The sequence below is a fragment of the Colias philodice genome, chromosome 31 (assembly GCF_061535455.1).
Source record: "Colias philodice isolate Cphi_HAF_F1 chromosome 31, ilColPhil1 Martin Lab GWU primary, whole genome shotgun sequence".
Classification (NCBI taxonomy): domain Eukaryota; kingdom Metazoa; phylum Arthropoda; class Insecta; order Lepidoptera; family Pieridae; genus Colias; species Colias philodice.
The window spans coordinates 3,726,006-3,738,231 of NC_143116.1; the positions used below are offsets into that span (position 1 = coordinate 3,726,006).

At 33.5% G+C, this 12,226-nt stretch overlaps 3 protein-coding genes across 3 annotated transcripts in view; 1 reads left to right on the forward strand and 2 right to left on the reverse strand.

The window, feature by feature from the left end:
- Window positions 1–2,447: 2,447 nt before the first annotated feature.
- On the reverse strand, window positions 2,448–5,081 carry LOC149475205 (uncharacterized). Its single transcript, XM_089713736.1, has 2 exons — window positions 5,069–5,081; window positions 2,448–3,879 (listed from the first exon to the last, which is right to left on the reverse strand). The coding sequence occupies exons 1-2, from the start codon at window positions 5,079–5,081 to the stop codon at window positions 2,651–2,653; spliced, it is 1,242 nt and encodes a 413-aa protein (XP_089569862.1). The 3' UTR covers window positions 2,448–2,650.
- Window positions 5,082–6,278: 1,197 nt separating this feature from the next.
- Window positions 6,279–10,771, reverse strand: LOC149475206 (PBAN-type neuropeptides-like). Its single transcript, XM_089713702.1, has 6 exons — window positions 10,617–10,771; window positions 10,073–10,167; window positions 8,637–8,719; window positions 8,116–8,236; window positions 6,974–7,080; window positions 6,279–6,405 (listed from the first exon to the last, which is right to left on the reverse strand). Exons 1-6 carry the CDS (start codon window positions 10,698–10,700, stop codon window positions 6,350–6,352), a joined length of 546 nt encoding a protein of 181 aa, XP_089569828.1. The 5' UTR covers window positions 10,701–10,771; the 3' UTR covers window positions 6,279–6,349.
- A 360-nt stretch (window positions 10,772–11,131) lies between these two features.
- LOC149475207 (uncharacterized) overlaps window positions 11,132–12,226 on the forward strand; it is a 30,727-nt gene continuing 29,632 nt past the window's right edge. Inside the window, exon 1 of the mRNA XM_089713738.1 lies at window positions 11,132–11,135. Within this exon, the coding sequence (XP_089569864.1) occupies window positions 11,132–11,135 (4 nt within the window). The remainder of the gene's footprint in view (window positions 11,136–12,226) is intronic.

Here is a 12,226-nt window from a genome sequence, read left to right on the forward strand (position 1 = left end):
TCACAAGTTAACTTCACATTTTTATAATAGAGGCAGATGTACTCAGTTTTTTTTTTAGTTTATGGTTAGTTACGTATAAAAGTGTATAATCTTTTGTTAGTTAGGTATACTTGACTAATGGCCGATTTTTCAATGCTTGGATAAAACTTATTCGTCGAATTCATATTAATATTATAAATGCGAAAGTAACTCTGTCTGTCTGTCTGTTACTCAATCACGCCCTAACTACTGAACCAATTTGCATGAAATTTGATATAGAGATATTTTGATACCCGAGAAAGGACATAGGCTACTTTTTATCCCGGGACATAGGATAGGTTTTATCCCGGAAATCCCCCGGGAACGGGAACTATGCGGGTTTTTCTTCGACTGCGCGGGCGAAGCCGCGGGTGGAAAGCTAGTAATGTATAAAACTACCATTTTAAAAACGTATTCTAATTGCCCGTATTTGACAGTTTACATGACATTTGCACGCCTCATAAGCGAAGCGTTGAGGTGGGTACTACTGTCACTTCGCGCAAAACATCTGATTTTTCAAACTTAAAATGTCTTTATGTATCATACATTGCACTTGTAAGATAATACATACACACACATATTAAGAAAAAACACTATTTTTAACATTCATGATATTTTTGATGTCATTTTTGTTATTTAAACTAGTTAAAAAACAGTTTAAAAAAGTTCTGTCTTGGACGTCCGTGTGTCTGTATGTGCGGAGGATTTTCTTGTTAACACGATAGCGACCGAAATACTTTACTAATCGAGTCTTTTTTTTTTCTCTTACGCTTGAGTATGCTCAGGAATAGAACCCTTTCATTTTTCAGGGTCTGATTCGATGTGGTTTAATTGTTATTAAATAAACAAAAATTAATAAATTAATAAATAATTATTAAAAAAAATTATGAGGCGTGCACTTTTGGATTTTCCAAACTATTTAATATTATCGTGTAGTAATACTTTATTGGACGGATAAGTTTTATCCAAGCATTGAAAAATCAGCCCTACCACTATTTTGTTATTCTTACTGACAATACTTTCAGAAATTACATGCTTTTTGATTCATCGTTTAAAATATGTTAAAAATTTTATAATTTTACTCACCTAAAATCGAACAAAAAGTATAGAGTAGGTTAACTTCAATAATACAAATAAAAAACAAATTTCATAATAAATTTATATTTTCTTTACACACGTCGTTTAGCAGAAAACGCATCAAAAGTACCATGTATGCCGCCATCTTGTTTTGCAAAATCGATATATTTTTTTTCTCGAAACGCAAATTTGCGCGGGAATTCCTTGTAGTTCATTATATTGTCCAAAGATAATGGCTTTAATCCTCTATTTGTGTAAATATATTGGTTTATTGGATTTAAATTATCTACTTTTAATGGTATTTTGATGATTAAGTCTGTTGATTCAATTATGGTAAAAAATAAAATATTATACAGTACAGAAATCAGAATTCTAGTGAGCATAAGCGACATTTTGTTTCTGTTAGCGTATTTTATTGCTGCAAAAGTTATTGCATTGTAATATTTATTTATACTACTACGATATCATGAATTCGTCTACACATAATACTTTTTTAGAAAAAAGACACCTTGTACAATGAATACTTACTAATATTATTAATATATTAATCTGTTTGTCTGTTTACATGCTACTATTAAATAAGAGATCCCCTAAGGATGCTTTTCCATCAATAATGTGCGAGGATATGTAGTTAGGAATGTGTTTAAAATAACCAATCATATGGCTTCATTTAGTTTGAAGTTTGAAGCATTTAGCGTTTGAAGCGATACTATTGGTTCTTTACAAACACATAAAATCGCTACGAATGTGTTTGATTTGTATAAATATTTTAAGTTTGGGTATGTTTGTGTATGTGTGCGAGTGCATGATTAAAATCTGTTAGGTACGTTTGATAATATTTTAATTACATTGATTTAAAAACGATTGCGAGGACTGTTAAATATGTCAGGAGTAGAACATTTTTCATTGTATATCGAAGGTAGGCGATTAAAGAGAGAGTATAGATACTATGTATGTATATTTTTAGAAGTATAATAAACGTAAGTAATCCACTTCAATAGTATTTAATTTTTATAAATCTTTATCAAGAATCACTCTATAAAAAAAACTGCTTCAAAATCCGTGCGTAGTTTTAAAGATGTAAGCTTACATAGGGATATAGGGACAGAGAAAGCGACTTTTTTATACTATGTAGTGATAATACACACCGTGTAGGCATACTTTAAGAAATAGTTCGCTATTGTATTTTTATAGTGTCTGTTTCATACAATAAGAAGTAGATACATACATTTTATAGAACAATTAGCAGCACTCCGCGGTTTCACCCGCGTGGTTCCGCTTCTGTTTGTCTTACCGTGATGATATATTATAGCCTATAGCGTAGTATATTATTATTAGTCTGTGCCTATAGCCTTCCTCGATAAATGGGCTATCCAACACCGAAAGAATTTTTCAAATCGGACCAGTAGTTCTTGAGATTAGCGCGTTCAAACAAACAAACAAATTCATCAGTTTTATAATATTAGTATAGATTACTATCATATTTATATCATAATATGTTAATCTTCTATTTTTTAAAACTTCGTTTATAAACAGGACAATAAAAAACAAAGTATTATAACCTAATCTTTTTATTTATCCTTGCTGGTGGGTTGCCAATATATTTAACGTTTTCTCTCTCTCTATCCCTTTCTGGCAAGGGCTCATTGAAATCATACCTTTCGGCTATAGTAGGTAAGCTAGCGTAATAATTAGGAGTTACAATTTTATATGTTTGTCTTGTTGGTACTCCTGTACCTTTTAATCTTTCATCGGATACTATTCTTGTGTCATCATCGTCATACCATAGTTTTTCTGTCCTTGCTTTGATTTCTTGTGAACCAACTGTGACGTCATCTACATAGTCGTTCGATTCCGTTTGTGTTTTATAATCTGGGGATATTTTTAATCTGTTTCGTATTTTGTATCTATTATGTGCTGTAGTTTCTTTGCTAGCGTATATGTTCCTTTCTTTAGGAGGTGCCACGTAATCATAACTGTCCTCTTTCATTGTAATCTTTTTAAACGGTAAATCGTCTTGTTGATTATTTGTATGTTCTGTTTCGAAATCGTATATATTATCATAGTAAACCTTAGTTTTATTGTGTAGTAATTCATATTTGATGTTTATTTTTGGAGATTTAGTATCAGCTTCGTATAGCATTGCTTCTCCGTACATTGGTTCCCTTTTATTGTTCTTAGCTTCAATATTGACTTCTGTTCTTTCATGGCTTTCATCGTTTTGGGGCATTGCATCCTCATAATCATAATTATTGTCATCTATTACTGGTGAAGTTGTCGTAGTCCTTATAGTACTTTTGATATTAACATTATGTTTGTAAATTTTCTTTTTAGGTCGCATTTGTATATGTCCTTCTGTATATTCCTTTATATTCTTTGTATTTACTATTTCTGTATTTTGCGCATTTTCTCGAACGACCTGACCCTTATATTTATTTTTAAATTCACTTTCCAATCTCTGTTTGACTCTTTCAACTAATTCTTCAAAATCAATTTTAGTGCCGTCTTCTTTTAAATTTAGACTGGATTTAGGTTCTCTCTGTCTTGCAATAGGTTTCTTGATATATTTATCTCTGTCTTCTATATTATATTTACTATTATCTATCCTTTCTTTTCTTGCAATAACTTGTTTAAAGTTTTTGAAAGTTGAGTCATGTGGTATCTGGAGTAATTGGTTTATTAGTTTTTCTGAGCCTAGTTTTTCAGCTATTCTTTTAAAATCTGCTACATTGGCGGCGAATAGAACGTAGCAATTTATGTATGTGACACTACAACATAATATACCTGAAATGAATGAGTTCAAAAAGTTATTATGTAACTATTTAAATATTAAAACAGCAAAATTGTACCCTACTAATATTATAAATGCGAAAGTTTGTGAGGATGGATGTATGTGTATGTATGTTTGTTTGTTACTTTCACGCAAATACTACTGAACCGATTACAACAATTTAGCACAAATATAGAGGGTAACTTGGATTAACACATAGGATAGGTTCAGGCAAAAATGCAGGCGAAGCCGCGGGCGGAAAGTACTCACTTAGACCTCATTCACACGAGAGCTTTTTTAACGTCCGTTAAAAAAGCGTCCAAATAGAACAAATGCATTCCCAAGTATATGTTCACACGTCAGCGCTTTTAAAGCGCGACGCTTTTTTATCGCGCAGTGTTCTATTTTCAACGCTCGGCGTTGGGCGTTAAATAAAATAGACCATAGGAAACTTCTTACTATTATTCAGACGAGCGCTAAAAAAGCGCCGGCGCTGCGTTCAGTATGCCGCACGCTCGCTCAGCGGTAGCACGTGTTTGTTGTGCTTATAATCATCAGAAAATCGATACGATGTCGTGGATTGTTGATCCCGAACTATTAATTATAGATGTGGAGTCTCGTCCGTTCCTGTATTCAAAATCTTTATAGACATTTGAAAATAATTAAAAAAATTCCGGGGTATTGCCTTAACTCTTCGTACAGTGTCACAAACTGCCCTTTTAAGTATCTCTGTTCATTCAGAGGATGTACCCAGAATGCCTTTTGTTTCCTTTTTCGTCTTTTAATAACACAAATCGCTAGTGCCAATCTCTCTTTCTTTCAAATATACCTAACATATAAAAATTAAAACAGTAGGTTTTTTTATCATATTCCTTTAAGTAACATGTTTATCGATGACGAGTTTGAACAAATACCTAAGTAGGTACCTACAAGTAGTTTATTAAGAACAAACTTTCCGAAGAATTCTAAGCAAATATAATAATATAAATATCATAAAGATATTACGCAACTGACATTACGTAATTATTTTAGCAGAAACCATTTCCACGTCTTACTGAAGCCAGAGACGAGACATGAGTGATTTTAAAGCGTTAGTATGAACAACCACAGAGAGAACGTTTAAAAAGCGCCAACGCCGGGTTTTAACGCAACGCTTTTTTAACTCTCGTGCGAATGAGGTCTTAGGTTATAATATGAGTATACAAGTGTAAGTCATTTTTAGTTTTTCTGGGATATCTTTAATCAAAGATCATTATTATAAATATTAATATAATAATATATTAATATTTATTAGGATAATATTTTAGTACTTAATTACTTAGTAAGATTGAAAATTGACCGTCTGCTTGGTACAGTGGTTGACGCGTGGGCGTAGAACCGAGGGTTCCTGGGTTCGATTCCCGGTGGAGACGAAGAAGAAAAAAATGTCTCGGTCTGGCAGGGCACAGAAGGCTGATCACCTACTTGTCCCTAAAGAAAACCGATCAGTGAAACAGATGTATAATGCATCTGCCCCTTACCCCATTAGGGGACATGAGACTTCACTTAAGATTGCAAATTAAATTAATATATAAACGCTTAATATAAAATACGAGTAACACTCACAGATTTGTAATATGTACGATAAAAAATCCATTTTTGTTACGACTATAAAATCATTGTTTTGAAATCATAAAGATGTTGATATTGCAGTTTTAAAGTGTTTACATATGATATTGTTTTGTATACCTTTAAATTTTAATACATTTTCTACGTGCTTTTTTTGAAATAAGGTTCTTTCATTTCGATTTAGAAAGAAAGAAAGACACATTTATTTGATTCCACCAGACACAATAAATAAAATAAATAAATAAATATTATAGGACATTATTACACAAATCGACCTAGTCCCACAGTAAGCTCAATTAAGGCTTGTGTTGTGGGTACTAGGCGACGATAAATATAATATTTAATAAATACATATATAGATAATAACACCCAGACCCAAGAACAAATAATTGAGTTCATCACACAAATATTTGCCCTGACCGGGGATCGAACCCGGGACCGTCGGCTCAGTAGGCAATTACTTTACCACTGCGCCAACCGCGTCGTCGCTAACCAACCAACAATAAACACAATACAATTAAATTGTAATTAGTAATTAAAGTTTAAAATCAATTATTAATTTATTTGTCGTGTTTTTTTAAGAAATGTAGAAATTAAGACAAGGTAGGTATGTAAATGGAACCTAGTATAATCATAAAGTCTATCAATATGTCGAGAACTGTATTCAATTCGATGCAGCAATTTTCGTGAGATTCCTCTAAAATACTGACAAACAAACAGAAACAAATAATTTGCAAAGACAGGAAAAATTTATTCACAAAGAAAAAAAAACACTTTATAATTCTTCAATATAATTTTATTAACACTTAAACATATTTGTCCAAAACTTTACAAAAGAGGGTAGTTGTGAACAATTATTTATTTATTTAATTTAATTTAATTTGACTTTGTGTCGTTCGTGCTCCTTGCCACCCTGACGCTTGGATATAGATCTGAAAATAAAAAAAGACGTGTGGCACTCGGGGACTGCCGCGGTAAAGCTATTGCATGCTATGCCTTCAAGCCACACCTCCGTGTCCGTCGGAGTGGGGAGCGTGAGGTTTTTTCGTTACGGAATTTCTCGATTCGGTCCCCGCGCTCAAGGCCCGCGATAGAAGCTATGCAATAGCTTAATAATTATCATATTATACGAACATATGAATAATCTTAGCCATTTTGAGTTGTGACAAGTGACTCTAGTATGAATGTAAAGCATAGCTCAATTTCACTGAATGAAACCAATCAACTATCAAGAGTTCGTTATAATTTTAATAGAATAAAATAAATACATTAATATTATACATACATACAGTATATTTCGTTTTACTAATAAATGTAGGTACCTACAACCATTTAACATTATGATCATTTAAAAGTTCTATTGTATTAAAAAAAATCTAAAGCCTTAGCCACTCGATGATCACGTACATATCCAACGGTAAAATAATAATAGCAGTTTCTGAAATTTGCACGTTCATACAAACAAATTCAGCTTATATTCCTACAGTTAATATTTCTTACCATAAGATAATTCTCGACCTAATCGTGGGGAAAAATTGTAATTTCTCCCGAGTCGTGGGGAGAAATGATTGCTTCGCGGATCCGTCATCATAGGCTCCTGTCTGTACCTGAAACAATCCATACTAATATTATAAATGCGAAAGTAACTCTGTCTGTCTGTCTGTTACTCAATCACGCCTAAACTACTGAACCAATTTTCATCAAATTTGGTATGGAGATATTTTGATACCCGAGAAAGGACATAGGCTACTTTTTATCCCGGGAAAATGACGCAATCCCGGAAATCCCACGGGAACGGGAACTATGCGGGTTTTTCTTTGACTGCGCGGGCGGAAACCTAGTTATATGATAAATAACTATTTATAAATTAAAGATGGTAAAAACTAATTAATAAACACGCCTATATTACCTTCATAATATGTTTTGTATACTTGTATGTTTGCATATTGGATCAATTTTCTTTAATTTGGACCAAGATTTTTTGTTAATCTGACCGGACCTATTTAACCTAAAGTTATTTCAGAGTAGACTAGTCAAGTGCTTTTTTTTAATCTTAATAATATGTTCAACATGTATTTCTATAAAACTTTATATAATGTATGATGTGAAGTGAAGTCCCATGTCCCCAAGTGGGGTAAGGGGCAGATGCATTATACATCTGTTTCACTGATCGATTTTTCTTTAGGGACAAGTAGGTGATCAGCCTTCTGTGTCCTGCCATACAGAGACATTTTTTTTATTCGTCTCCACCGGGAATCGAACCCAGGACCCCTCGGTTCTATGCTCACGCGTCAACCACTGTACCAAGGAGACGGTCAATGTATGATGTTGTGTTACTTAAATAAATAAATAATCTGAAACTATTACTGACTGACCTTTCATATTTATATAAAAAATGGTTTGCGTGTAACTGTGCATTATAATCTATTTACTAGTGTAAAATATTATATTTTCCTGTCATTCATTAAATAAAAAAGAGCTTGTGTGTTGAGCACACGTGTCAGAAGTGAACATCGGCAAGATTCAAAAATAGCAAAATCATCGCCTTACGTGACCTGATGTGACGATATTACCATGACGTGATCTTGAAATTTTACTCTCAACGCGCCTAAAGAAGTTTCACTTCAAATATAGATACTTACATGTCATAATCGCTATTTGTTGATGGCATCTCTTGTTCATTTTGCCGTCTACCAAGACGAGGGGTAAATTCGACGTTGTCCTTTGTAGAACGGCCTAATTTTGGTGTGAATATTGTGTTATCTGTAAAATAAACAGTTTTACCTATTACTTGATCTAAAAAGATCGTATTTTATTTCACTTATAGAGCAACTATATGGAGTTTCTTGCCGGTTCTTCTCCATACATACTGCTTTCCGAATCGGTGGTTAATGTAAAAAAATGTAACGACGGTTCAAAAGTAAAATAAGAAGTCTAATGGAATAAATAAATGTTTGAGTTCGAGTTTGAAAAAATATGCTAAGAGCCAGCGCGCACGAGCAACTTTGTCTCCGCAACTATTTTGTCTCTCCCATAAATTTGTATGGGGAGTTGCGTCGCTACGTGCGCGCACTTTCATACTAGCCCATGGGTGGAGAGACAAAATAGTTGCGGAGACAAAGTTGCTCGTGCGCGCTGGCTCTTATGCTACACTATTACATACCGTCATTTTGTAATTCATAAGGCAGTTGATCATAGTAGTACCTCAAAAGGTCAGCTGCTTCAATCAAACGCAGGAGAGAAACTCTGAAAATTAATGATTTAGTTATTCTATCTAATAGTTATACCGAATTCACACATTTGAATGGCGAAGCGAATAACGAACACGATTCTGTAAAATATGGTATACTAGAGGTCCGCCCCGGCTTCGCCCGTGGTACATATTTCGCAATAAAAGGTAGCCTATGTCCTTTCTCGGGTATCAAAATATCTCTATAATATCTCTATAAATATACCAAATTTCATGCAAATTGGTTCAGTAGTTAAGGCGTGATTAAGTAACAGACAGACAGACAGAGTTACTTTCGCATTTATAATATTAGTATGGATATAAAGAATCGTTATTCGGCTCGCTATTCACATAAGTGTGTAATTGCGGCATTAGATTTATATACATAATACATGTATAGCATTTTTTCATTTTTTCAAATTCATATTAAATAATTCTTTATAGCAACGAAAAGAATATAGCTTTGAAATGATGAAAGTATTTTTAATATTGGTAAGTAGTACACAGTGTGTCCCACTGTTGGTATACTAAGCTCAAAGGAGGTTATAGTTTTGCATACGTTAAAATACTTAAAAAATTCCAGACGCATTTTTTTTTTCAAATATATGACAACAAGCAACCCGCCTTTGCCATACGCAGGTGAACTTTCTTGGAAAATTATGTTTTCATAGACAAAATGCCCACATTAGCCAAGCGGTATATGCCGGCTGCGCGAAGCTAGAGAAGAATACATGGATTTTAAGGAAAAATTTAGCAAAAAATTCTTGACGTAATTTTGTTGTTTAAGTATTATTTACGTGATCAGTGTATACAAAACTAAGTCCCTTCGCGCTTAGTATACCAATAGTGGGACACCCTGTATAACTGTATCCAATCCATACTAATATTATAAATGCGAAAGTAACTCTGTCTGTCTGTCTGTTACTCAATCACGCCTCAACTACTGAACCAATTTGCATGAAATTTGGTATAGAGATATTTTGATACCCGAGAAAGGACATAGGATAGGTTTTATCCCGGAAATCCCACGGGAACGGGAACTATGCGGGTTTTTCTTTGACTGCGCGGGCGGAAAGCTAGTACAAAATATAGCTTGATCTAACAAAATTACAAACAGTAATTTTCTTTTAACATTAAAATAGTCAATACAATAATTTCATTTCTCTATATAATATTTGTGTGTGTAGAATGTCTCTGTAGACATCAACCACTGAACCGATTTTGATGATACTTGGCAGAGATATAGCTTATGGACCAGAATAACATATATGTAACTTACTAGCGGTCCGTCCTGGCTTCGCCCGTGGTACCTACATGTTTAAACTATCCTATCTCTCAAGTTGGATCGAACTACACATGGTTATAATTACCTTGAGTCACCATTCCGTTGTGATCTCTTACCAAGACGAGGTCCGAACCACACACCAGCGCGCGCACCATGTGCTCCTCTGTCTTGACCTTCATCCTATGAAGAATCATCACATTTACAATCCATACCTATAATAACCAGCCAAGTGCGTTCAATCATAAGGCTAAGACTTTCTTTTCAAAAATGGAGTGGATACACAGGTATGAGTATTTTTCAAATCGGACCAGTAGTTCTTGAGATTAGCGCGTTCAAACAGATAAACTCTTCAGCATTATAATATACCTAAGTATAGATTATTCTAGTCTAGTTGTGCCTCGCGGTTTTACCCAAATTGCTCCGCTCCTGTTGGTCTTAGCGTGATGATATATAGCCTATAGCCTTCCTCTATAAATGGACTATCTAACAGTGAAATAATATTTCAACTCGGACCTGTGGTTCCTGAGATAAGCGCGTTCAAACAAACACACTCTTCAGCTGTATAATATTTTGGTATAGAGTATATAATATAGATATATATTTAATAATTATAATTGAATTATATTTACCTTAGTATCATCGGCATGTACCATAAAACTATATGCAATTACAAGTAATAAAGAAAAAAGGATTCTACGAAGAACAGCGGCCATCTTGGATGTATGGATGGATGGTTACTGATGTTTTCTTCCACTGGAGATGTCTTATATACCAGCAGTGATTGAAAATCTATGGTAATAGATAGGGGAGGTTGGGCAAAGTAGGGTAAGCTTAGTACAGAAAAGAACCTTTTTTTGAATTATAATTTGGCTAATGTTGAATTACAAACGCTAAATTGTAGAGGATGAAGCTTGGTTCACATAAAGAGGCCATGTTTTGTTTACTTGTACTCGTTACAAACAAAAAATGCCCTTACGTATCAAAATCAAAAACAACTTAGCTGGTTTTGAAAATATTCTATCAGTATAGTAAGGAAATTCAAAAGCTGCTGGTTTTGGAAAAATATTTTGTATAAATATGGATTGAGGTTATATTTAAGTTTTTATTCCGTTTAAACGGGTTGACAGGATGACGAGCGGAGATAATGGGTAAGTCAGGAGGTAATTATACATTTTCTTTAGATTATTATTTACCTACTTTACAAAACAAAACTTATGACAGCTAAACGAGATAATGCCTTATTAAATTTGTACTTATAAACAACTAGAGGTCCGCCCCGGCTTCGCCCGTGGTACATATTTCGCAATAAAAGGTAGCCTATGTCCTTTCTCGGGTATCAAAATATCTCCATACCAAATTTCATGCAAATTGGTTCAGTAGTTTAGGCGTGATTGAGTAACAGACAGACAGACAGAGTTTCTTTCGCATTTATAATATTAGTATGGATTGTTGGTATGTGAAATGAAGAGAGAGCTTTTCAAATATGTATGAGATAAATAATTAAACAAGCTTTGCTTTTTAATGATAGTAGTCATAACTTCTTACAGCCGTACAAATAAAAACTTGCTTATTCAAACCTTATGCAATGCATAGATATGATAAGAATAAATAAAGAATAAGGATGTCATAATTTCTTACAAATAAATTTGGAATAACGTCGATGTAACTATGCTCACGCTATGCAATAGGCGCAAAGCGGCAACGTCGCAATTCATTCACAAAATTATGAAAAACATTGAAATTGTCTACGGTTAAGCCTTGGTGCTGTCATTTTGCTGACGCTCGTTAGACTTCGTCGAATTTGTTGTGAAGTTTCATCATACGATGTTCTGTTTATTTATTTTTTAAATATTTATTGGAAATAATTTAAATATATCATTAAATATGCAAGCAAATGATAGATAACGCTATCCAATATCTGGAGAACAGAAGATAAACCCACCTTGAGATAGAGAGTTGCCAAATAACTGGTACTCAAAACATACAACTCCAGGCTTAGAAGATTTATATTTTCAACGAAAGTGTATATTATTGTGATAAGTTTAGAATTAATAAGTTTTATGTATGTATGGTTTGGCGCATGTTGTAAATAAATAAATCATTATAAATATCAAAAGGGTTTTTCATAATTTCGCGTATTTTGACATTTCATACAAAATTTTCCATTTCAATAGGTACGTAATGAAATTATTAATTTGCTCAACTTTTTCTACTTCCCGTATTACTCTCATTGCTAAGA